This window comes from Salvelinus namaycush, chromosome 11 (assembly GCF_016432855.1).
Source record: "Salvelinus namaycush isolate Seneca chromosome 11, SaNama_1.0, whole genome shotgun sequence".
Classification (NCBI taxonomy): domain Eukaryota; kingdom Metazoa; phylum Chordata; class Actinopteri; order Salmoniformes; family Salmonidae; genus Salvelinus; species Salvelinus namaycush.
The window spans coordinates 5,361,116-5,388,389 of NC_052317.1; the positions used below are offsets into that span (position 1 = coordinate 5,361,116).

The 27,274-nt window shown below is 44.7% G+C and overlaps 1 protein-coding gene across 1 annotated transcript in view; it reads left to right on the top strand.

Moving 5' to 3' along the window:
• puf60a (poly-U binding splicing factor a) overlaps nucleotides 1–19,293 on the top strand; it is a 71,069-nt gene extending 51,776 nt beyond the window's left edge. Inside the window, exons 8-11 of the mRNA XM_039003660.1 lie at nucleotides 1,024–1,214; nucleotides 2,496–2,610; nucleotides 14,274–14,521; nucleotides 18,575–19,293. Coding sequence (XP_038859588.1) covers nucleotides 1,024–1,214; nucleotides 2,496–2,610; nucleotides 14,274–14,521; nucleotides 18,575–18,874 — 854 coding nt within the window. The 3' untranslated portion in view covers nucleotides 18,875–19,293. The remainder of the gene's footprint in view (nucleotides 1–1,023; nucleotides 1,215–2,495; nucleotides 2,611–14,273; nucleotides 14,522–18,574) is intronic.
• The last annotated feature ends 7,981 nt before the right edge of the window (nucleotides 19,294–27,274 follow it).

The window sequence follows — 27,274 nt, forward strand, 5'->3', positions numbered from 1 at the left end:
AATGTCAGTGTTCTACCATGGCCATTGAGCACGTCTGGGACCTGTTGGATCGGAGGTTGAGGGCTAGGGCCCCCCAGAAAATGTCTGGGAACTTGCAGGTGCCTTAGTGGAAGAGTTGGGTAACATCTCACAGCAGGAACTTGCAAATCTGGTGCAGTCCATGAGGAGGAGATGCACTGCAGTCCTTAATGCAGCTGGTGGCCACACCAGATACTGACTGTTACTTTTGATTTTGATCCCCCCTTTGTTCAGGGACACATTATTTCATTTCTGTTAGTCACATGTTGGTGGAACTTGTTCAGCTTATGTCAGTTGTTGAATCTTATGTTCATACACATATTTACACATGTTAAGTTTGCTGAAAATAAACGCAGTTGACAGTGAGAGGACGTTTCTTTTTTTGCTGAGTTTAGTTAATGTTCTGTCCGGGATGGGATGGCTATGGTGTGACCGACAGTAATACAATGTGTTGTGCATTTTGCAGAGTAGGCTACGGCTACATTTGGGTTTGTTCTTTAACGAACCCCTTAATTGTGCAGGTATCATGACTGTGGGTGATAATCAGGTAATAGCAATTATGTTACAATAATGTTCATTCCAGTACTATATTATGCATCTGTTAAACACGCCTCCCAAATAAGACAATCAGGTATTGAATCTAGGGCTGTGATAGTCATGGAATTCGGCGCACATTTTCCTCCTCTTTTCCACTCCTGACTGCATGTGCCGCTGCTGCAGTAAGGGGGGCGTTGCCTAGGCAACCAAAGACTTGTTCGCTACCTTGTTTTAGCAAGGAGCAACAAAGTTTCATCACCGTGTAGAGTCCATGTTACAGCAGAAACGGACTCAAACGCACAAATTCCCAACCGTCCCGTCAGCCATTTTTTATTTTATTTTTTAACCGTTATGATGGTTATTTTATTTTCATGACGGTAGTCATCCATAACTGTCGGTTACACAGTTATACGGTAATTGTTCCAGCCCTAATTGAATCTCTTTTGTTTCCCATCTGCCACCCGTTAGAGTACGACAAGGCTCAGTCCTCCCAGGATGCAGTTTCCTCCATGAATCTCTTTGACCTAGGGGGTCAATACCTGCGTGTGGGCAAAGCGGTCACCCCCCCCATGCCCCTGCTCACTCCGACCACACCTGGCGGACTCCCCGCTGCAGCAGCTGTGGCGGCTGCAGCTGCCACAGCCAAAATCACTGCCCAGGTTAGTACTGTCTGTGCCCTCATTTTAGAAGACACTATTTTCCACTGTTGGGGTCAGTTGCAAATTGAATTTACGTTGGCGCAAGAGATTCAATTTCAATTCAAGCTCTGTGATATATTCTTTGAATGATGTATTGTTTCATAAAGCCAGACTCAGTAAGTCCCAATTTAATATTAGCTATGTCATTTGTGTATATGAAATATTAAACTGACAGGGTGACAGTTTTACCTTTTTGGAAACAAACACAGGCAAAACATAACTAGGGCCATGAATTTTAGGTACTTTTTGAGGCACTTTGGTTTTACTGGTATATCCAGCGTTATCAACTTGTGTTGCTGCAGGTAGAAAATCAGAGGAAATTGTCTTTAATTGACACAAGCAGTCTCCAATCAATCAATGTCTGGTTGTGCATGTGTGTTTTCAGTGGGGGAATTGCCTAAATCGGGGGAGGCGTAGCTCTATGAATTGCACAAAACCTATTATTTGGCAGGGAATACTGTTCGTAGATCAGTGACTCTGCACCTCACTTAGCTCGAGCTGATCACCTCTGACAGAATAGTGACAAAGCAATGGACAGAAATGACAGTCTGTATTTATTGCTGTTGTAGTAAACTGCCCTAGTAATTCCATCATACGTTTCCAAATACTGAATCCATCCATACTATTTCACTTGGTTTGCTGCCGCATGAGCAAAGGGCAAGCCTGCCGGGGTAGTTTGGCAGTGACTCTGACCCCACGTTGGAGCTCATTTGAATATCCAAGTGTATGTTCATCTTATTGGCTGAGCAGGCAAATCAGCAGGGTTTTCCCCCCATTTTTTTTCTGTTACGCACCCAAACCAGGGCACAGAGAAAAACAGCTTTTTAACATCCTTATTTTTTTTAAATTGGAAAGGACATCTATTTATTACATATTGTAATACATTTTAGGTCATATTTCTTTGAAATCTGGAACACTGGACAGATACTTTAAGGTCGCTGCATTACCCCCTTCCTTTGGGAGCCCCAGATCCCGACACCTCACTTTTTTTACGTGTATCACTCTCATCCACTTCAATACATTATATTTCAAATGCAAGTATGCACGTGAATGCGCGCATGACTGACGTGATCCATATAAAATGCACTAATATGCTGGAGGAGAAAACAAAAAACAATGCACACCTCGGCCTTCCAGGACAGACTATCCCGACTTTTTTTTGTTGCCTTTCTCATTTTCTGTCCTTGTAGTCACTGGCACAGTCCAGGTGGTGTACCCTCATGTCTGGCTTTGTTCTTCCAGGAGACGGTTGGGTCATCGGTGCTGGGAGCGCTGGCTGGGCCCGCCCTCCTCTCTCAACAGTTGGGTGGCCTGCCCCAAGCCGTCATGGCAGCCCAGGCCCCGGGGATCATCACAGGTAAGCCAAGCACCTCAACCCCCCCGCCCCACACACACACACACACACACACACGTTTGTTTAAAGAAAAGTGTATGCACATCTAACAAGCCTCCATGGTTGCAGGCTACCAACAATTCTAATTGGGGAAAAAGTATACTGTTTAAAAGCTCCTAAAAGTTTAATGGCAATGTTTCTACTACTTAGGACCTTGGCCATGCCTGCGCAGTTGGGAGGGGTTTGGAGTAGAGTCGTTAGTAAAGTATGTACAAGTATTTGGACAGTAAAGCTAAAAAAGAATATTTGTCTCTATACTCCAGCATTTTGGATTTGAGATCAAATGTTTGAGGCAACAGTACAGAATGTATTATTTATTTGAGGGTATTTCCATACTGTATCTGTTTAACCATTTAGAAATGAAAGCACTTTATGTATCTACTCGTGCTGAATGATTAGCCCGAAATTTCGGTTTATTTACGATTTTGAAATAACTTAACTTATTTGAATTCCATTTAGTTCGTTTTTTTTCTTCTGTGAGCTCAACACACCGTTTCTCCAGAGAGAAATCTAATCACAGAGTTTCTAAACCCAGAGACCCAACATCACGATACTTCTGGGAATGCTTCGCAGACTCGACAGACCAGACAGGGGTTTGGGGTTTGGGAAGTCAATGGGACAAAAGAAAAACTCTTTGTTGTTAATTTTCTCTAAAGGTAAACGCACAACCTTGATTCGAGCCAATGTCTTAAGTAACTGAGCATGTTATTACGCCAACCTCGTGAAAGTGACACACTGACACGTTTTAATTTTCGTCAAGAACAAGTTTATATCGAAGGAGTGCCTTTGATTTGACGGCCTGCACATGCGCAGTTCGGCGGGAGATGACCATTAAACCCGATGACTGCACATGAGCTTGTGTTTCTGCGCATGAGCTTAGCTAGCCGACGCTGCAATGACATCCCCTACAAGCGTGATCGGGGATTTCTATTGGAGAAGCAGTTTCTAGGCATCTTCGATTTAATCAAGCATGAACTGTGGTAGGTTGTAGAAAGATGTGGTTTTCAACAGGCTAATCAATATTCATCATAGTTAAGTGTGGAAAACGGGGTAATTGACTACAATGACCAGAATCCATTGCACCTACAGCTGCCTGTTCTCATTGGTTTTTGCCCAGGCTTGCTTGGGGGGCCAGCAGACAGACATGGAAAGGAAGAGCGACAGAGAGCAGTTGCTTAGGTATCTCTAACCGAAATACATCTAATTGATTGATAGTTGTCTGTTTTGCCATGTACAAATGTGTTATTCAATGTGTTTCTATGGGCTACAGTGGTAAAGGCCAAATTCAATGTTTGCTCACATTTTTTATTTTATTTTGATATACACTACCGGTCAAAGGTTTTAGAACATCCTACTCATTCAAGGGTTTTTCTTTATTTTTAACCATTTTCTACATTGTAGAACAATAGTGAAGACATCAAAACTAAGAAATAGCACATATGGAATCATGTAGTGTTAAACAAATCAAAATATATTTTATAGTCTTCAAATAGCCACCCTTTGGCTTGATGACAGCTTTGCACACTTGGTATTCTCTCAACCAGCTTCACCTGGAACGCTTTTCCAACAGTCTTGAAGGAGTTCCCACATATGCTGAACACTTGTTGGCTGCTTTTCCTTCACTCTGCGGTCCGACTCATCCCAAACCATCTCAATTTGGTTGAGGTCGGGGGATTGTGGAGGCCAGGTCATCTGATGCAGCACTCCTTCACTCTCCTTCTTGGTCAAATAGCCCTTACACAGTCTGGAGGTGTGTTGGGTCATTGGCCTGTTGAAAAACAAATGATAGTCCCACTAAGCATGCTGCAGAATGCTGTGGTATCCATGCTGGTTAAGTGTGCCTTGAATTCTAAATAAATCATCAGCAAAGTACCCCCACACCATAACACCTCCTCCTCCATGCTTTATGGTGGGAAACACACATGCGGAGATCATCCAGTCACCCACACCACGTCTCACAATGCCACGGCGGTTGGAACCAAAAATCTCAAATTTGGACTCATCAGACCAAAGGACAGATTTCCACCGGTCTAATGTCCATTGCTCGTGTTTCTTGGCCCAAGAAAGTCTCTTCTTCTTATTGGTGTCCTTTAGTAGTGCTTTCTTTGCAGCAATTCAACAATGAAGGCCTGATTCACACAGTCTCCTCTGAACAGTTGATGTTGAGATGTGTCTGTTACTTGAACTCATTTATTTGGGCTGCAATTTCTAAGGCTGGTGACTCTAATGAACTTATCCTCTGCAGCAGAGGTAACTCTGGGTCTTCCATTCCTGTGGCTGTCCTCATGAGAGCCAGTTTTATCATAGCGCTTGATGGTTTTTGCGACTGCACTTGAAGAAACTTTCAAAGTTCTTGAAATTTTCCATATAGACTGACCTGCATGTAAGTAATGATGGTCTGTCGTTTCTCTTTGCTTATTTGAGCTGTTCTTGCCATAATTTGGACTTGGTCTTTTACCAAATAAGGCTATCTTCTGTATACCCCCCCTACCTTGTCACAACACAACTGATTGTCTCAAACGCATTATGAAGGAAAGAAATTCCACAAATTAACTTTTAAGAAGGCACACCTGTTAACTGAAATGCATTCCAAGTGACTACCTCATGAAGCTGGTTGAGAGAATGCCAAGAGTGTGCAAAGCTGTCTACAAGCCAAAGGGTGGCTATTTGAAGAATTTCACATATAAAATATATTTAGATGTTTTTAATACTTTTTTGGTTTCTACATGATTCCATATGTTTTATTTCATAGTTTTGATGTCTTCACTATTATTCTACAATGTAGAAAATAGTCAAAATAAAGAAAAACCATTGAATGAGTAGGTGTTCTAAAACTTTTGACCGGTAGTGTATGCCTCATTTAAAATCAAGTGGGTAAAGGATCCATTTTATGACCATCTTAAAACAATTCCATATGTTAGCTTAGTAGATATTGAGCTATAAGGGTTTAGACCTACAGGGGTTAAAGTAAAGTTATGTGACTAAAGGATAGTTTATTAATAAGTGATATGCAATAATAGGCAGTCTCTACCATCATAAGGGTTTTATTAATTAAATAATAGTCATCATCATACCAAAAACAAATATACAACACTAAAATATGTTATTTAAGTAATGTGAATACTTGTCTCATCGCTACAACTCGGGCTCGGAAGAGACGAAGGTCGAAAGCCATGCGTCCTCCGAAACACAACCCAACCAAGCCGCACTGCTTCTTAACACAGCGCGCATCCAACCCGGAAGCCAGCCGCACCAATGTGTCGGAGGAAACACCGTGCACCTGGCGACCTTGGTTAGCGTGCACTGCGCCCGGCCCGCCACAGGAGTCGCTGGTGCGCGATGAGACAAGGATATCCCTACCGGCCAAACCCTCCCTAACCCGGACGACGCTAGGCCAATTGTGCGTCGCCCCACGGACCTCCCAGTCGCGGCCGGCTGCGACAGAGCCTGGGCGCGAACCCAGAGTCTCTGGTGGCACAGCTAGCGCTGCGATGCAGTGCCTTAGACCACTGCGCCACCTGGGAGGCCCATAAATACAATTTTAATAATGATGAGTGAGAAAGTTTGACGCCACTCTTATTGGTATTGGTGATTAATAAGGATTTATTCATGATTTTTCTTAATCTTGGCATCAGGATTAATTTCGAAGTGTTCAGAAACATATCACTTAGAAAGAAAATTGCTCCATTCACCATTCAGTTCCTAATGGACAAAGAATTTCCCAAAACACAACCAAAATTAACTGCAAATGCATCCAACAAGTTTGTGGAGTCACGTGCTATGAATATGAGACCAACTTTTAAACTTTTGAATACTTTAATACACAAATGAAAATTACAGATAAATTAAGTGCATTAATTTCTAAATGGTAATGTATGTCTGAAAATACCCTCAAATCAAAGTTGACAGTCTGTACTGTCGTCTCATATGATACATTTGGTCTCAAATCCAAAATGCTGGAGTATAGAGCCAAATGAAAGGTGCAATATGCAGAAATAGCTCCGCCTTTTCCTGTTTGCAAAATTCAAATAGTTTTCCTAATTTCAGTTTATGTGGCAAAACAAGCAGTCATTGTGTAGAGAATCATTTTACTGGCCATGAAGAAGTTCTGTGGGGGTTCATTTGGGATTTAGCAAAAGATTAAGGGGATGTGGAAAGAGGAACTCTGACTTCCTGGTAACCTCGCCGATTTGAAAGGACATCATGGGGGGTGGTAGAGGAATCGGACTGCTGCTGTAAACAGCCTGATTCTGTTTTACTGCTGTTATCACTCTGGCCTTTGTTCAACGGATGTGTGTTTGGAATATGCCAGAAAATGGCTGCTCCAAATAGAAACAGTGGCTGGGTTTAGGTCAAAAACCCTGTGGCCAAATATAGTGCTTTGAATATGCCGGGTATGCCTTCTGATTGGTGAAAGGTGATTCAATCACTGCCAATTTAGTTATGTATAATTCCCTCATAACAGACATAGGCTCAAACAGTTTCAATGAGGACGAATGCCAGGCTGATATGTGAAGTGAAATGGAATGATGAACGCAGCAATCGGGCTTGTTCCACCAGGCTAGCTTGTGTGGACTGAGTTGAAATGGGAAGATGGAAGATTGGACTGTAAGAAATTGAGTTGAGGAGCAGGTGCTGGTAATGGCAGCTTTCACACTCAGCCTTTTGTTTGGCCTTGAATCAGAAAGAAAATAAGTTACTTTTAAACACCCTCTTTGCACCACCATTGAACAATGTGCCTCTCATTGGCTGGCGAGGGAACTGTGTGCATTTATTAGCATGCCTTTCACTGCATGGGCTATCCAGAGTGAGACAGTGAGTTGGTGTGTATGAAAAGAGGCCAGATGCCCAGGTAAGTGCAGAATTGGACAGTTGTAGGGTCATTGGGAATGAATTGGATAAATACAAGTACTGGCAACAGACAAGCTGATGCAACATATATTATAAGATTTATGTTAGCTGTGTTATGTGGTCATTTAGAGGCCATTTCCCAAAACAACGCTGTAAACGCGCAATTTTGTAGCGGTCTTTTTAAGTCAAATAGAGGGGCTGTTCAGTTGACATATTTGGGACCAAATTACAATGAGAAGTAACGTGCAGTAATGTGTTTTGCCTATATTAACAACTACAGGTTGTTGACAAACTCCTATTAAAGATTGTATTTATTAGGGTTTTAACCATTCTCCCAAAATGACTATCAATTGGCATCTCAATGCTTTTCACTTTGTTTTGAGTTCAGTAAGAAGAGAGAGACAGTTCTGTATAGAGCAGGGGTGTCAAACATATGGCCCTCACGCCAGATCTGGCCAGCGAGGGGTCCAATCCAGCCCGCGGGTTGGTTTGAGTAAAAAATTATAGAAAAAATATATTTTAAGCGGGGGAAACGAACTCAATATACTTTAAAATGACTAAAACCAAATCAAAACTGTGTAGAAATAATGGACCCATATTCATACAGTTTCTTGACTGTCCAGCTCGCTGGAAGTGTCAGCGAGCATAGAAAATTTAAAAAATGATGGATAGAGAACCATTTTTTGTTAACTTTGTTGGCAAGGAAGTATAACCAATTTTCAGTGCAGCCCTCCGGACCTCGTTGAAGAACGAATGCGGCTCCTGGGGCAAAATGAGTTTGACACCGCTGGTGTAGCGTTACAGGGAGTCCTGAAAATAACTTAGTGACACCCTATAATGTTATATGGTGGAACCAAAACGAGATGAGGAATTAAACCGGTGCATATAGATATTTTTTTGTCTGAAGTGGAATTGCCTCTGTACTTTTTTCAGGGTGCTGTTGTCTCCTACAGTGTGTTAGTTGTACATAGCCTGTCGGAGGACCACTCCACTAATAGATTCTCTTTTATTGTCTCTTCTCTCCTTGTCTCTCTCTTTTTTCTCTCTCCTTTCTTCCCCTCCCTCTCTTGACTCCACAATCGCACCGACAGTGGCCACTTAATCCCTCCCCTTTGCTGCACACTGACCAACCAAGTGTGAAGAGGACTGTTTCTAGCCCCTCCCCTCATAAACATAGCCCCTCATTCCTATTGGCCAGTGAGTCTCAGATCCTGTGTGTTTTGTGGAGTTTACTTTTGGTATGCATCAACATGACCATTAAGAAACTACAACCAGGGTGGTTAGAGGGTGGGGGGGATTCATTTGAATAGATTCATTTTTCTATTGTAAGGAGTGTTTAGTTTGCATCCCATGCCCCTCCTCCCTTTCCCCTTAAAGGGGCAGTCTGCAGTTGATACATCCATTTTTGGATTGTGAATTAATGATGTACCCATTGATTCTTGAAGAATATACATTGCATCAAGAAAGCATTCACACCCCTTGACTTTTGCCAGATTTTACTGTGTTACAGCCTGAATTTAAAATGGATTAAATATCGTTTTTTTTGCCACTGCCCTACACACAATATCCCATAATGTCAAAGTGGAATTATGTTATACATTTTTTTTTTTTTTTTTTTTTTTTTTACAAATGATTAAAAAGGAAAAGTTAAATGTCAAGAGTCAATAAGTATTCAACCCTTTTGTTATGGCAAGCCTAAATAAGTTCAGGAGTAAACATTTGCTTAAGTTGCATGGACTAATAATGTTTCACATGATTTTTGAATGACTACCTCATGTCTGTACCCCACACACAGTGTATCAATACAACCAGTCTCTACAAAAATACAGGTGTCCTTTCTAACTCAGTTGCCGGAATGGAAGGAAATCACTCAGGGATTTCACCATGTGGCCAATGTTGACTTTTAAACAGAGTTTAATGGCTGTGATAGGATGGATCAACATTGTAGTTACTCCATAATACAAACCTAAATGACAGAGGGAAAGGTAAGAAGCCTTTACAGAATGTCACGATCGTCTTCGTGAGAGAGAGAGGACCAAGGCGCAGCGTGTGAAAAATACATCTTCTTTAATGAAGGGAAAAACAACCACTTACAAAATGAACAAAACAAACGATCGTGAAGCTAAACAGAACTAAGTGCACAACTGCAACATAGAACATAGACATAGACACTACAAAACACATACATTCCCCATGTCACACCCTGACCTAACTAAAAAACATAAAGAAAATAAAGAAAACAAAGAATACTAAGGCCAGGGCGTGACAGTACCCCCCCCCCCAAAGGTGCGGACTCCGACCGCACAACCTGAAATAGAAAGGGGAGGGTCCGGGGTGGGCCCCATCATGGCGGCGGCTCGGGTGCGGGACGTGGCCCCCACTCCACCATTGTCAATACCCGCTTTCGTATCCCCCTCTCAATGACCACCCTCCAAATAAACCCACCTAAATTAAGGGGCATCACCGGGATAAGGGGCATCACCGGACTAAGGGGCAGCTCCGGACTAAGGGGCAGCTCCGGACTAAGGGGCAGCTCCGGACTAAGGGGCAGCTCCGGACTAAGGGGCAGCTCCGGACTAAGGGGCATCACCAGACTAAGGGGCATCACCAGGATAAGGAGCAGCACCGGGATAAGGGGCAGCTCCAGACTGAAGGAAGGCAGCTCCGGACTGAAGGAAGGCAGCTCCGGACTGAAGGAAGGCAGCTCCGGACTGAAGGAAGGCAGCTCCGGACTGAAGGAAGGCAGCTCCGGACTGAGGGACGGCAGCACCGGACTGGATGGCGGATCCTGGCTGGCTGGCTCTGGCGGATCCTGGCTGGCTGGCTCTGGCGGATCCTGGCTGGCTGGCTCTGGCGGATCCTGGCTGGCTGGCTCTGGCGGATCCTGGCTGGCTGGCTCTGGCGGATCCTGGCTGGCTGGCTCTGGCGGATCCTGGCTGGCTGGCTCTGGCGGATCCTGGCTGGATGACGGCTCTGGCGGATCCTGGCTGGATGACGGCTCAATGCTGGATGACGGCTCTGGCTGGTCATGGCTGGATGACGGCTCTGGCTGGTCATGGCTGGATGACGGCTCTGGCTGGTCATGGCTGGATGACGGCTCTGGCTGGTCATGGCTGGATGACGGCTCAATGCTGGATGACGGCTCTGGCTGGTCATGGCTGGATGACGGCTCTGGCTGGTCATGGCTGGATGACGGCTCTGGCTGGTCATGGCTCGCTGACGGCTCTGGCTGGTCATGGCTCGCTGACGGCTCTGGCTGGTCATGGCTCGCTGACGGCTCTGGCTGGTCATGGCTCGCTGACGGCTCTGGCTGGTCATGGCTCGCTGACGGCTCTGGCTGGTCATGGCTCGCTGACGGCTCTGGCTGATCCTGTCTGGCGGAAGGCTCTGGCTGATCCTGTCTGGCGGAAGGCTCTGGCTGATCCTGTCTGGCGGAAGGCTCTGGCTGATCCTGTCTGGCGGAAGGCTCTGGCTGATCCTGTCTGGCGGAAGGCTCTGGCTGATCCTGTCTGGCGGAAGGCTCTGGCTGATCCTGTCTGGCGGAAGGCTCTAGCGGCTCCTGTCTGGCGGAAGGCTGTAGCGGCTCCTGTCTGGCGGAAGGCTCTAGCGGCTCCTGTCTGGCGGAAGGCTCTAGCGGCTCCTGTCTGGCGGAAGGCTCTAGCAGCTCCTGTCTGGCGGACGGCTCTGAAGGCTCATGGCAGACGGGCGGCTTTGCAGGCTCAGTACAGACGGGCGGCTTTGCAGGCTCAGTACAGACGGGCAGTTCATGCGGCGCTTGGCAGACGGACAGTTCAGGCGCCGTTGGGCAGACGGGCAGTTCAGGCGCCGTTGGGCAGACGGGCAGTTCAGGCGCCGTTGGGCAGACGGGCAGTTCAGGCGCCGCTGGGCAGACGGGCAGTTCAGGCGCCGCTGGGCAGACGGCAGACTCTGGCCGGCTGAGACGCACTGTAGGCCTGGTGCGTGGTACCGGAACTGGAGGTACCGGGCTAAGGACACGCACCATCAGGCTAGTGCGGGGAACAACAACAGGGCACACTGGACTCTCAAGGCGTACTATAGGCCTGGTGCGTGGTACCGGCACTGGTGGTACCGGGCTGAGGGCACGCACATCAGGGCGAGTACGGGGAGAAGGAACAGTGCGTACAGGGCTCTGGAGACGCACAGGAGGCTTGATGCGTGGTGCCGGAACTGGAGGCACTGGGCTGGAGACACGCACCACAGGGAGAGTGCGTGGAGGAGGAACAGGGCACACTGAGTTCTCGAGGCGCACTATAGAACTGGTGCGTGGTACCGGGACTGGTGGTACCGGGCTGAGGGCACGCACCTCAGGGCGAGTGCGGGGAGAATGATCAGTGCGTACAGGGCTCTGGAGACGCACAGGAGGCTTGATGCCAGCACTGGTGGTACTGGGCTGGGAACACGTATCTCAGGGCTAGTGCGGGGAGCAGTAACAGGACGCACAGGACTCTGGAGACGCACAGGAGGCTTTGTGCGTGCTGTAGGTACTGTCTTCACCAGACGGCTAGCACGCACCTCAGGACGAGTATGGAGAGCTGTTCCCGGTGACATTAACTCACCAACACGTTCGTTCGGACGGATGCCGTGCCTCATGCACCAAACCAATACATCCCTCATAACTCTCTCCTCCAATTTCTCCATTAACTCCTTTACTGTCTCTGCGTCACTCACCTCCAAATCCGCCCTCACCGGCTCCTTACGGTAAACCGGAGGAGTTGGCTCACGTCTCCCGACTGACCTAACTAAACTACCCGAGAGCCTCCCCCCCCAAGAAATTTTTGGGTTTGACTTACGGGCTTCCAGCCTTGTTTCCGTGCTGCTTCCTCATATCGCCGCCTCTCTGCTTTCGCTGCCTCCAGCTCAGCTTTGGGGCGGCGATATTCTCCTGGTTGAGCCCAGGGTCCCTTTCCGTCCAATATTTCCTCCCATGTCCACGAGTCCTGGTTTCTCTCACGCTGCTTGATCCATGGTTGGTGGGGTGTTCTGTCACGATCGTCTTCGTGAGAGAGAGAGGACCAAGGCGCAGCGTGTGAAAAATACTTCTTCTTTAATGAAGGGAAAAACAACCACTTACAAAATGAACAAAACAAACGATCGTGAAGCTAAACAGAACTAAGTGCACAACTGCAACATAGAACATAGACATAGACACTACAAAACACATACATTCCCCATGTCACACCCTGACCTAACTAAAAAACATAAAGAAAACAAAGAATACTAAGGCCAGGGCGTGACACAGAATATAAAAATATATTTTTTAAATGCATTCTGTTTGCAAGGCACTAAAATAATACTGCAAAGAAATGTGGTAAAGCAATTCACATTTTTTCCTGGATACAAAGTTATGTTTGGGGCAAATCCGATACAACACATTGCTGAGTACCACTCTCCATATTCTCAAGCATAGTGGTGGCTGCATCATGTTATGGGTATGCTTGTAATCGTTAAGAACTGGGGAGTTTTTCAGAATAAAAAAGATACGGAATGGAGCTTAGCACAGGCAAAATCCTAGAGGAAAACCTGGTTCAGTCAGCTTTCCACCAGACACCGAGATATGAATTCACCTTTCAGCATGCAAATAACCTAACCAAGAAGACAGTGAATGTTCCTTATTGGCCGAGTTACAGTTTTGACTTCAATCTATATGAAAAAATCTATGGCAAGACCTGAAAATGGTTGTCTAGCAATGATCAACAACCAATTTGATTGATGGTTTTGAAAAGAATAATGGGCAAATGCTACACAATCTAGGTGTGCAAAGCTCTTAGAAACTTACCCAGAAAGACTCGCAGCTGTAATCACTGCCAAAGGTGCTTCTACAAACTATTGAACCAGGGCTGTGAATACTTATGGAAATTAGAAATGAATGTATGTATTTCATTTTCAATAAATTCTTTAAAACATTTGAACTTTGTCATTATGGGATGTTGTTTGTAGATGGGTGAGACACAAAAATCTATTTAATCCATTTTGAATTCATGCTGTAACACGACAAAATGTGGAATAAGTCAAGGGGTATGAATACTTTCTGAGGGCACTGTAACTTATAAATGCCTCCTGAGCTTAGTTCAACTGATGTACTCCATCAGAACCCAAAATATACAAGCTTGTTTTACTCCAATGTTTGTAATCAAAGTCAATGTAAACAAACACTGTGGTTAAAACGATACATTTGATATCCTGGATGGTCAGTCTTTGCATCCATAGCTCTGCCTATCCAACTGAGAGTGGTTATATTTCTCCAGCCCCCTCCCTCAGCATTTTACCGAATCAGGGAGAGGAGGACGCTTGTTTATTGATTCAACTGCTGATTGCCGCTTTAACACTTACTTGACCAAGATTAATGGACTAGGAAATCCATATTTACCTGGAATAGATGGTAGAGCTTTAGAAGGGGGTTGGAAGGCTTTGCTATAGAGATTCTTTGCCATCTAACTTTTGCCAACCCCAAAACATCACGTGGAAATGTTCCTTATGCAACAGAACACACGTTGTCAGTCCAGTCACAGCCTGCTAGTGGACACAACATTCCAATACCATGATTGCTAGCTCCAGTTCGATAGCACCCTTTTACTTGACAGGGAGCTGTCGTGTCACAATTAAACATTGCTAGACAGGAGCCAACCCAGCCAGTTATCTTGGGAGAAGCCCCTGAGGGGCCACTGGCTTAGGGCTTGGGGAGGCTCCTCTGTTGGCTGTCCAACCTTGGGGGGGTTTGACCTTTTTGTGCTGCCTCCTTCCGTTCTCTTTTACAGGGGTAACCCCAGTGCGGCCCGCTTTGCCTGTGCTACCTCAGGTGGGCCTGGTCAACCCAGTGCTGGCCTTACCACCGGTGCTGGTCACCTCTCTGGTGGCGGCCCAGGAGGCCAAGAAGAAGGAAGTGGAGGAGGAGGCCTTGCAGGATGGGATGGGCCAGGAGCCGCTGAGTGAGCAGGAGCACATGAGCATCTCCGGGAGCAGCGCCAGACACATGGTCATGCAGAAGTTGCTCCGCAAACAAGAGGTGGGTTGAAATGTTCCTGTTTTTTCCCCCCTTGAACACAGTGGATGAGTTAGCAGTGCTCCAGTCTAACCTTTTCCCCTTGTGGCACTAGCCCATATTTGTGACCGACTGGCTCAATTCGATCTTATATAGCAAAATTTGAAATTGTTTAATTTATTTTGGATAAAAGTAGAGACTCAGAGCTACAAAATGGTACATCGTAGTTGAGGAACAATGGGAAAGTAATTCTGCTTTGAAAGTTGATTAATTTGTAACCTCACTTTAGTGAAAATGGCCCTTGAGTGTTTTGGTACCAACTGGAGAGCTAATCTTTGTCTACACCCAATAAAGCCCTTGAGTTTAATTGAATTGAGAGGGAAAGGGGGATACCTAGTCAGTTGTACAACTGAAATGTCTCTTCCGCATTTAACCCAACCCCCCTGAATCAGAGAGGTGCCTTAATCGACATACACATCTTTGGCCATGCCGATTAATCGGTCGACCTCTAGTATTCAGTAAATAAGTTGTTTCATCTTACATGTCCAAGCAGGAATGCATGATTCAATATATTTTAATGTGCAACCTAATCCAGTGATTGTCATGAATTTTGGGTATTGTTATATTTTACTGTTAAAATAGGGCTCCTGAATGTTATGGTATTTCTTTTTTCAATAGAGATGGAATTGCTTATATCTTTATGTGCGCTAACATCACATAGGCTAATTATACTGACCAAAAATATAAACACAACATGCAACAATGTCATTGATTTTACTAAGCTACAGTGCATATGAGGAAATCAGTTAATTGAAATAAAATGGCAGCCAAGCAGGAGTGGCTTCGGGACAAGTCTCTGAATGTCCTTGAGTGGCCCAGCCAGAGCCCGCACTTTAACCCGATCGAACATCTCTGTCATTATGGGGTATTGTGTGTAGATTGATGAGTAAAAAAATATATTTAATACATTTTAGAATAAGGCTGTAACGTAACAAAATGTGGAAAAGGTAAAGGTCTGAATACTTTCCGAATGTAAAATATAAACATAACCTACATAAAGCCAATAAATAAAAACATTGCAGCCTGCAGGTAGAAAATATCCTGTTAAAAATAAATATCCTATAATTTACATTGGCTACGCATGGCCTGTCTGCAAGGAACATGAAACATTATATCAACTGTTAACTTGGGTCCGGCCTGAAGCTAGCACTATCAAACTTGCAACATTTTCAAAACTATTCTGGGCCCTCAGTTTCCTACGCCAGTGAGCTCCGGACAGACAGACAGAGCTGTAGGCTATTTGCACAAGGGATAAGAAGTAGTCCTATTTTATGACGTTTCCACCGGATCAGAGCATTACATTTTTTTCTCCTTTCACGCCGAGTAATTATCGAAGAGAGCTGGAAATATTTTTGAAATAGGCTACGTTAAGGAACTATTGTCATTCTCAATTTACTTGCTGTTTGAGGTGAAGAAAAAATTACTTTGAGAAGCTCCACAGTGGTGGTGAGCTAAGACTGAATACTCCACAGTGGTGGTGAGCTAAGACTGAATACTCCACAGTGGTGGTGAGCTAAGACTGAATACTCCACAGTGGTGGTGAGCTAAGACTGAATACTCCACAGTGGTGGTGAGCTAAGACTGAACAGTGGTGGTGAGTTCAGAAATATTATCAGATCTCCAAATTGGCACATTTATAGGCCTACATTTGCACGCAGGCCAGGTAGCCTAGGCCTACTTCTGTGCATAGTCAGATGCGCATCCTAACTCAACATTGACAGGAGAGCTACAAACAAAAGACAATGAATAAATTGACAAAACTTGTTCCTCACAAGTGTAGCCTAGGTTGTGCGGTCTGCAAACAACGTGTCCACTCCGACAATGAGAACGGTAAAAGACTAATAATAATATATTGAATGCATTAACAGAAATTACCGTAACCAAACAAACATTGTAGATTAGACATTATCGGAATTAAAGGCAAATGTACTACTGGTGATGCTGGTGTGCCATCCCGGCGGCCTGCACAATGGATTAGTCCACTAAGACAGACATGATTTAGACAGGTGTCTTGTGTGCCATGAAAAATATACAGTACCAGTCAAAAGTTTGGACACACTTACTCATTCAAGGGTTTTTCTTTATTTTTACTATTTTCTACATTGTCGAATAATAGTGAAGACATCAACACTATGAAATAACAAATATGTTACCCAAGAAGTGTAAAACATAAAAATATATTTTAGGTTCTTCAGAGTAACCACCCTTTGCCTTGATGACAGCTTTGCACACTCTTGGCATTCTCTCAACCAGCATCATCTGGAATGCTTTTCCAACGGTCTTGGAGTTCCCACATTTGCTGAGCACTTGTTGGCTGCTTTTCCTTCACTCTGCGGTCCAAATCATCCCAATTGGGTTGAGGTTGGGTGATTGTGGAGGCCAGGTCATCTGATGCAGCACTCCATCACTCTCCTTCTTGGCCAAATAGCCCTTACACAGCCTGGAGGTGTGTTGGTTCATTGTCCTGTTGAAAAATAAAAGATAGTCCCACTAAGTGAAAACCAGATGGGATGGCGTATCGCTGCAGAATGCTGTGGTAGCCATGCTGGTTAAGTGTGCCTTGAATTCTAAATAAATCACAGACAATGTCACCAACAAAGCACCATCACACCTCCTCCTCCATGCTTCACAGTGGGAACCACACATGCGGAGATCATCCGTTCACCTACTCTGCGTCTCACAAAGACAAGGAGGTTGGAACCAAAAATCTCAAATTTGGACTCCAGACCAAAGGACAGATTTCCACCGGTCTAATGTCCATTGCTTGTGTTTCTTGGCCCAAGCAAGTCTCTTCTTTTTATTGGTGTCCTTTAGTAGTGGTTTCTTTGCAGCAATCAACCATGAAGGCCTGATTCACGCAGTCTCCTCTGAACTGTTGATGTTGAGATGTGTCTGTTACTTTAACTCTGAAGCATTTATTTGGGCTGCAATCTGAGGTGCAGTTAACTGTAATGTACTTATCCTCTGCAGCAAAGGTAACTCTGGGTCTTCGTTTCCTGTGGCGGTTCTCGTGAGAGCCAGTTTCATCATAGCACTTGATGGTTTTTGCGACTGCACTTGAAGAAACTTTCAAAGTTCTTGAAATTTTCCACATTGACTGACCTTCATGTCTTAAAGTAATGATGGACTGTCATTTCTCTTTGCTGATTTGAGCTGTTCTTGCCATCATTTGAACTTGGTCTTTTACTAAGTAGGGCATTCTTCTGTATACCACCCCTACCTTGTCACAACACAACTGATTGGCTCAAACGCATTATGAAGGAAAGAAATTCGACAAATTAACTTTTAAGAAGGCACACCTGTTCATTGAATTGTATTCCAGGTGACTACCTTGGCTGGTTGCCAAGTGTGCAAAGCTGACATTCGGGAAAAGGGTGGCTACTTTAAAGAATCTGAAATCTGAAATATATTTTATATATTTTTGTTTACTACATGATTCCATATGTGTTATTTCATAGTGTTGATGTCTTCATTATTATTCTACAATGTAGAAAATAGTAAAACATTTAGAAAAACCCTGGAATGAGTAGGCGTGTCCAAACTTTTTTCTGGTACTGTTTATATTTGCAACTGCTCAACCCCCTAAAATCTTGGTCGACCAAAAGCCTATCGGCAAAATATTTGACCAGTCTACTAAATGGGGTCAGCCCTACATGAGGATAATGCACTTTACTATTTCACCAAGTCACGGTTTTAGCCTCCCAAAGGTGATCAAGTAAAATGTGCAGCCGATGCTTCTTAAAACTTGAACTCGCACAGCCAAGTAAAAGGGTCGCAAAATGTTACTAAGTGGTCACAGTCTGGAGCCCTGGTTGGGGTTGTAATTGCGCAGTTCAGCCACAAGGGCTACAGTTGCATTCTCTGAAAAGTTTCCACAACATTAATAGTCGCAACGTGTGGGTAACTAACTGTACCGTCAGTGTTTTCTCTGATCAAGAAAGTAACTGATAGCACACATATATTTGTGTTTTAGTAATGCATTGTACAATAATAATGCTTTTCTTCCACTGTGCCCAGTCGACGGTGATGGTGCTGCGGAACATGGTAGGACCAGAGGACATCGATGATGACCTGGAGGGTGAGGTGACTGAGGAGTGCGGCAAGTTTGGCGCGGTCAACCGTGTCATCATCTACCAGGAAAAGCAGGGCGAGGAGGATGATGCGGAGGTAATTGTCAAGATCTTTGTGGAGTTCTCCATGGCGGCAGAGATGAACAAGGCCATCCAGGCACTCAATAATCGCTGGTTTGGAGGTCGCAAGGTCATTGCCGAGGTGTACGACCAGGAGCGCTTTGACAACAGCGACTTATCTGCATAAGACGTTCTGACCTTTCTGAAAGATCTCTACTACTACGACCACAACCTCTGGTGTTTCTCTCTCCCTCACACACATACACACACACTTACACAGACAAGGCTGCCACGCACCACTGTAGGTGATGCTGGCCTCTTTTTAACCAGTTTTTTTTTTTTCAATGTTGATATTAATATTATTAATGCTCCTGTTTGGGGACACCGACAAAGCAAGGAGACGCTCATGGATTTTTTTTAATTATTATTGTGGCCTACTGTGAAGGGCTGGATATTTGTTTTTGTATTGTTTTCAGTTTCATTTCCCAGATTTTAGTTTTATTTCGGTTACACCTTTTTTGATTAAGTCAATTCTACAAAGGTTCTCTTGTTATATAGCTCTTGGTATTAATTGCCCAAAACAATAAATTCCTCATGAATAAAGTGGTTTGATATTTTGATTATTGATATTAATCCAGAAATTAACTACAGGGAGCAGTCTAGTCTAGTTTGGTCAACAACAAAAGAAAGTTTTAAATGCGAGGTCAGACATAGTTACATCCAACTTTTTGATCAGAATTTACACCTGTTGCACCAAACAAAATAAGTCTACTCGTAGCTAAGTCCGGCGTAAGCATTTCGCGTTCATGAGATTTGATGCTTCGTAATGATGGTTGCTAGGCAGCGCCCGTTACTAAGCTGTTGCCATCCTTGTGGAAGTACTAAACTTTGATGTCACTTTGCACAACTCTTCACAACGCCCACCACTATGCATGCACGTTTTCTTAACGAACATTTGATGGATCCTAAAGAATTTCTGTGGGAATAAATATCACTGAATGACAAAAAAATATTTCAATAATGAAGGCTTGTATCAAATGGTTGCTTACTGAAACGTACAGTAATCCATTCGTTATAATAATTGTAGCTAAAGCAATAGCCGTGTGTGATCAACTAGATCATTTCAGCACCGCAAAATTGCTAATTAATAGACACACATATAGATATATAGATCGAGAGAGAGAGATCGATATAGACAGACGCATAGATAGCTAAATAGATCTAGCTAACGTTATCACCGCCAGAACACAGAGCCTTCTTGCTAGTGAAGCAGACAGGACAATTAAACCAAAATGCCCAGGGGTTGCTGTGTTCCATTCTACAGTAACACCAGCAGAACACACCAAGCCCAGCTAGAACATTTGGTTCCTTGGAAGCGTATGTATTTTTTTACCTAATACAGACATCTAAATGGGTGAAGGAGAATATGTACATGTAAGTATATGGATGAGCGATGGCCGAGCGGCATTGGCAAGGTGCAATAGATGGTATAAAATACAGTATATACATGTGATATGAGTAATGTAAGATATGTAAACATTATTAAAGTGGCATTATTTAGAGTGACTAGTGATCCATTTATTGAAGTGGCCAGTGATTCGTTCTTAATGTAGGCAGCAGCCTCTCTGAGTTAGTGATTGCTGTTTAGCAGTCTGATGGCCTTGAGATAGAAGCTGTTTTTCAGTCTCTCGGTCCCCGCTTTGATGCACCTGTACTGATCTCGCCTTCTGGATGATAGCGGGGTGAACAGGCAGTGGCTCGGGTGGTTGTTGTCCTTGATGATCTTTTTGTCCTTCCTGTGACATCGGTGCTGTAGGTGTCATGGAGGGCAGGTAGTTTGCCCCCGGTGATGAGATGTGCAGACCACACCCTCTGGAGAGTCTTGTGCTTGAGGGCGGTGCAGTTGCCGTACCAGGCGGTGATGCAGCCCAACAGGATCCTCTCAGTTGTGCATCCTGCCCACATTGCAGTATTTACACAGTAGCTCTTTTTCCAATGGTCAAATTAACTCACAAGATTGGTATTTTATTTGTATTTTTATTTAACCCTTTTTTAATCAGGTAAGTTGACTGAGAACACATTCTCATTTACAGCAACGACCTGGGGAATAGTTACAGGGGAAGGGGGGGGGGGGGGGGGGGGGTTGAATGAGCCAATCGGTTGGTCTTGGGTACTGTATGAAAACCTACATCTACTACCAGGGCGACCGCTATCATAGGTATGCTTTCATTTTTCAGAATTGGGTGTGGGTACGGGATGAATATTGTAAATAAAGCATTTGAAGAAAAAATATATCTACCCCATGTGGGATTAGAATCCACAGCCTTGTTACATTGGATGTAGCTACAAATATAAACTTATCCTCATAGCCTATTTGCTTTTTTTTGCTTTGTAAAAGCACATAGATTTGTATGAAACGGTAAGCAAAAACCTTGAATTTGGTATTATGAGGAAATGTGCCTTAATGCCTTCTGAACTTTGTGTAACGTCAGTAGTTTAGTCAAGAAAGCATTATGCAAAATGTATTGGCCCACTCCACTTACCAAGACCATTGCCAATTAAGGCGCGCTGTCACCTGCTTTTATAATAAGCCTTGAGATGGTACTGAGTTTAATATTTTCCCGGTATTTTTCCAATGTTCCATTCCAAGAATACATCTATTTTCTCCTGGGTAACCCGGTATGTCCCGCCAAAACTGGAAGTGTCATTCAAAAGCCTCTGTCTGAATTTGATTAGACTTTTTTGATTGAAAATTCAACCCTGATGCTACCTGGACCTGATGAGCCATACATTAAAAACGTTTTATGAGCCCAAAAAAGCCCAGATGATTGTGCCATTATCCAATAGGCCGTATTTTTCGTCGCTGTCTACATACCACCACAGACCGATGCTGGCAATAAAACCACACTCAATGAGCTGTATACCGCCATAAACAAACAGAAAAATGCTCATCCAGAGGCGGCGCTCCTAGTGCCCGGGGACTTTAATGCAGGGAAACTTAAATACATTTCTAGCAGCATGTTAGAGGGGAAAAAAACTCTAGCCCACCTTTACTCAACACAGAGACGCGTACAAAGGTCTCCCTCGCCCTCCATTTGGCAAATCTGACCATAATTCTATCCTCCTGATTCCTGCTTACAAGCAAAAATTAAAGCAGGAAGCACCAGTGACCCGGTCTATAAAAATGTGGTCAGATGAAGCAGATGCTAAACTACAGGACCGTTTTGTAAGTACGTAAACTCAGCAAAAAAAGAAACTTTCCTTTTTCAAGACCCTGTCTTTAAAAGATAATTTGTAAAAATACAAATAACTTCACAGATCTTCATTGCAAAGGGTTTTAACACTGTTTCCCATGCTTGTTCCATGGGAACCATCAACAATTAATGAACATGCACCTGTGGAACAGTCGTTAAGACACTAACAGCTGGGCTTCCCGGGTGGCGCAGTGGTCTAGGGCACTGCATCGCAGCGCTAGCTGTGCCACCAGAGACTCTGGGTTCGCGCCCAGGCTTTGTCGCAGCCGGCCGCGACCGGGAGGTCCGTGGGGCGACGCACAATTGGCCTAGCATCGTCCGGGTTAGGGAGGGTTTGGCCGGTAGGGATATCCTTGTCTCATCGCGCACCAGCGACTCCTGTGGCGGGCCGGGCGCAGTGCGCGCTAACCAAGGGGGCCAGGTGCACGGTGTTTCCTCCGACACATTGGTGCGGCTGGCTTCCGGGTTGGAGGCGCGCTGTGTTAAGAAGCAGTGCGGCTTGGTTGGGTTGTGCTTCGGAAGACGCATGGCTTTCGACCTTCGTCTCTCCCGAGTCCGTACGGGAGTTGTAGCGATGAGACAAGATAGTAATTACTAGCAATTGGATACCACGAAATTGGGGAGAAAAGGGGGTAAAATAAAAAATAAAAAAGACACTAACAGCTTACAGACGGTAGGCAATTAAGGTCAGTTATGAAAACTTAGGACACTAAAGAGGCCTTTCTACTGACTCAGAAAACACCAAAAGAAAGATCATCTGCGTGAACATGCCTTAGGCATGTCTCAAGGAGGCATGAGGACTGCAGATGTGGCCAGGGCAATGAATCGCAATGTCCGTATTGTGAGACGCCTAAGACCGCACTACAGGGAGACAGGACTGACAGCTGATCGTCCTCGCAGTGGCAGACCACGTGTAACAACACCTGCACAGGATCGGTACATCCGAACATCACACCTGCGGGACAGGTACAGGATGGTAACAACAACTGCCAGAGTTACACCAGGAACTCACAATCCTTTCATCAGTGCTCAGACTGTCCGCAATAGGCTGAGAGAGGCTGGACTGAGGGCTTGTAGGCCTGTTGTAAGGCAGGTCCTCACCAGACATCACCGGCAACAACGTCGCCTATGGGCACAAACCCACCGTCGCTGGACCAGACAGGACTGGCCAAAAGTGCTCTTCACTGACGAGTCAGGGTTTTGTCTCACCAGGGGTGATGGTCGGATTTGCGTTTATCGTCGAAGGAATGAGCGTTACACCGAGGTCTCTACTCTGGAGCGGGATCGATTTGGAGGTGGAGGGTCCATCATGGTCTGGGGCGGTGTGTCACAGCATCATCAGACTGAGCTTGTTGTCATTGCAGGCAATCTCAACGCTGTTCATTACAGGGAAGGCATCCTCTTCTCTCATGTGGTACCCTTCCTGCAGGCTCATCCTGACATAACCCCCCAGCAAATGCTCGTTCTGTGTGTGATTTCCTGCAAGACAGGAATGTCAGTGTTCTGCCATGGCCATTGAGCACATCTGGGACCTGTTGGATCGGAGGCTAGTGCCATTCCCCCCAGAAATGTCCAGGAACTTGCGGGTGCCTTGGTGGAAAAGGGGGGTAACATCTCACAACAAGAACTGACAAATCTGGTGCAGTCCATGAGGAGGAGATGCACAGCAGTCCTTAATGCAGCTGGTGGCCACACCAGATACTGACTGTTACTTTTGATTTTTACCCCCCCTTTGTTCAGGGACACATTTACATTTACATTTAAGTCATTTAGCAGACGCTCTTATCCAGAGCGACTTACAAATTGGTGCATTCACCTTATGATATACCTTATGACACATTATTCCATTTCTGTTAGTCAAATGTCTGTGGAACTTGTTCAGTTTGTCTCAGTTGTTGAATCTTGTTATGTTCATACAAATATTTACACATGTTAAGTTTGTAGAAAATAAACGCAGTTGAAGGTGAGAGGATGTTTCTTTCATTACCATCCTGTACCTGTCCCGCACTGAGCTAAAGGGTAGAGCTGCCGCTTTCAAGGAGCGGGACTCTAACCCGGAAGCTTATAAGATATCCCGCTATGCCCTCCGACGAACGATCAAACAGGCAAAGCGCCAATTCAGGACCAAGATCGAATCGTACTACAACGGCTCCGAAGCTCGTCGGATGTGACGGGGCTTGCAAACTATTACAGACTACAAAGGGAAGCACAGCAGAGAGCAGCCCAGTGACACGAGCCTACCAGACGAGCTAAATAACTTCTATGCTCGCTTCGAGGCAAGTAACATTGAAACATGCATGAGAGCATCAGCTGTTCCGAACTAATGTGTAATCACACTCTCCGCAGTCGATTACGCACTCTCCGCAGTGCGTAATACCTTTAAACAGGTCATCATTCACAAGGCCGCAGGGCCAGACGGATTACCAGGATGTGTACTCCAAGCATGCGCTGACCAACTGGCAAGTGTCTTCACTGACATTTTCAACCTCTCCCTGTCTGAGTCTGTAATACCAACATGTTTCAAGCAGACCACCATAGTCCCTGTGCCCAAGAACACTAAGATAACCTGCCTAAATGACTACCGACCTGTTAGCACTCAAGTCTGTAGCCATGAAGTGCTTTGAAAGGCCGGTCATGGCTCACATCAACACCATTATCCCAGAAACCCTAGACCCGCCCCAACAGATCCACAGATGATTCAATCGCACTCCACACTGCCCTTTCCCACCTGGACAAAAAGAACACCTATGTGAGAATGCCATTCATTGACTACAGCGTTCAACACCATAGTGTCCTCAAAGCTCATCACTAAGCTAAGAACCCTGGGACTAAACACCTCCCTCTGCAACTGTATCCTGGACTTCCTGATGGGCAGCCCCCAGGTAGTAACGGTAGGGAAGAACACAATTGCCAAGCTGATCCTCAACACGGGGGCCCCTCAGGGCTGCGTGCTCAGTCCCCTCCTGTACTCCCTGTTCACTCATGACTGCATGGCCAGTCACGACTCCAACACCATCATTAAGTTTGCCGATGACACAACAGTGGTAGGCCTGATCACCGACAACGATGAGACAGCCTATAGGGAGGTCAGAGACCTGACCGTGTGGTGCAAGGACAACAATCTCTCCCTCAATGTGATCACGACAAAAGAGAAGATTGTGTGACTACAGGAAAAGGAGGACCGAGCACGCCCCCATTCTCATCGACGGGGCTGTAGTGGAGCAGGTTGAGAGCTCCAAGTTTCTTGATGTCCACATCACCAACAAACTAACATGGTCCAAGCACACCAAGACGGTCGTGAAGAGGGCACGACAAAACCTATTCCCCCTCAGGAGACTGAAAAGATTTGGCATGGGTCCTCAGATCCTCAAAAGGTTTTACAGCTGCACCATCGAGAGCATCCTGACGGGTTGCATCACTGCCTGGTATGGCAACTGCTCGGCCTCCAACCACAAGGCACTACAGAGGGTATTGCGTACGGCCCAGTACATCACTGGGGCAAAGCTTCCTGCCATCCAGGACCTCTATACCAGGCGGTGTCAGAGGAAGCCCCTTAAAATGGTCAGACTCCAGCCAGCCTCTCTGTTACCGCATTGCAAGCGGTATCGGAGCGCCAAGTCTAGGCCCAAGAGGCTTCTAAACAGCTTCTAACCCAAGCCATAAGACTCCTGAACATCTAATCAAATGGCTACCCAGACAATTTGCATTGCCCCCACCCCTTTTTATACACTGCTGCTACTCTCTGTTATTGTCTATGCATAGTCACTTTAATAACTCTACCTACATGTACATATTACCTCAATTCCCTCAACACCGATGCCCCCGCACATTGACTCTGTACCGGTACCCCCTGTATATAGCCCCGCTATTGTTATTTTACTGCTGCTCTTTAATTATTTGTTATTCTTATCGCTTACTTTTTTTAGGTATTTTCTTAAAACTGCATTGTTGGTTAAGGGCTTGTAAGTAAGCATTTCACTGTAAGGTCTACACCTGTTGTATTCGGCGTATGTGACAAATACAAATTGATTTGATATATGCACATGATATATGCACATTACACACAACAGAAAAACATAAAATTCCATAGATGTACCTAGCTATATGCTCTCTTGAGTAAGTAAATGAAACTAGCTCCAGTAGGCTGATATTTTTGAGTGGGAACTGTATTACTGTATCATATGGACTGAAATTACACACCTCATTCAAACCTGAAAAAAGCTGAGAGAACATGCAATTCTGTTTCAGCACATGCTGCCAACAAAGTTACAGGTATATGCTAGCGAATTTGATTTTAATATTGAAATATAATAGGGCCTTGTATAATTAGTAAGCTGACGCATACAGTATATAGGTCTACCTTTCATAAGTTCCACTAATGTTATTAGCCTACCTCCTCTATCTTTCTCTTGTTGATTAATGAGGGGTCACTACAGTTCCTGGTTCATCATTGTAAATAAGAATTTGTTCTTATGACTTGCCAAGTTAAATAAAGGTTCAATATAAAAAAAAAAAAATAAACATTAAAACAATTATGTGGTCTACAGCTTACCATGAGATACTCATCCTCAGGCGAGCAAAACTTCGAGACTTCCTTAGATGTCGTGCACCAGCTGTTGTTTACAAATATACATAGACCACCAACCCTTGTCTTATCAGAGGCTGCTGTACTATCCTGCGGAAAATGCGTAAAACCCGCCAGCTGTATGTTATTCATGTCGTTGTTCAGCCACAACTCGGGGAAACACAAGATATTACAGTTTTTAATGTCCCGTTGGTAGAATATACGTGATCGTAGTTCATCTAATTATTATCCAATGATTGTATGTTAGCTAATAGGACCGATGGTAAAGGCAGATTACCCGCTCGCCATCGGATCCTAACAAGGCACCCCGACCTACGTCCCCGATATCTCCGTCTCTTTCTCCTGCGAATGACGGGGATGAGGGCCTTGTCGGGTGTCTGAAGTAAATCCTTTGCGTCCGACTCGTTAAAGAAAAAAATCTAATTCCATTCCGAGGGTAGTAATCGCTGTCCTGATATCTAGAACCTTTTTCCGGTCATAAGAGACCGAAAGGGTGTAATTTAAGGGTGGCTATTTGAAGAATCTCAAATCTCAAATATATTTTGATTTGTTTCTCTTTTTTGGTTACTACATGATTCCATATGTGTTAGTTCATAGTTTTGATGTCTTCACTATTATTCTACAATGTAGAAAATAGTAAGAATTCTGAAAAACCCTTGAATGAATAGGTGTTCTAAAACTTTTGACTGGTAGTGTAAATGCCAGACACGGACAAGAACCTGACACCCTCAGCACACAGGGGGACAAA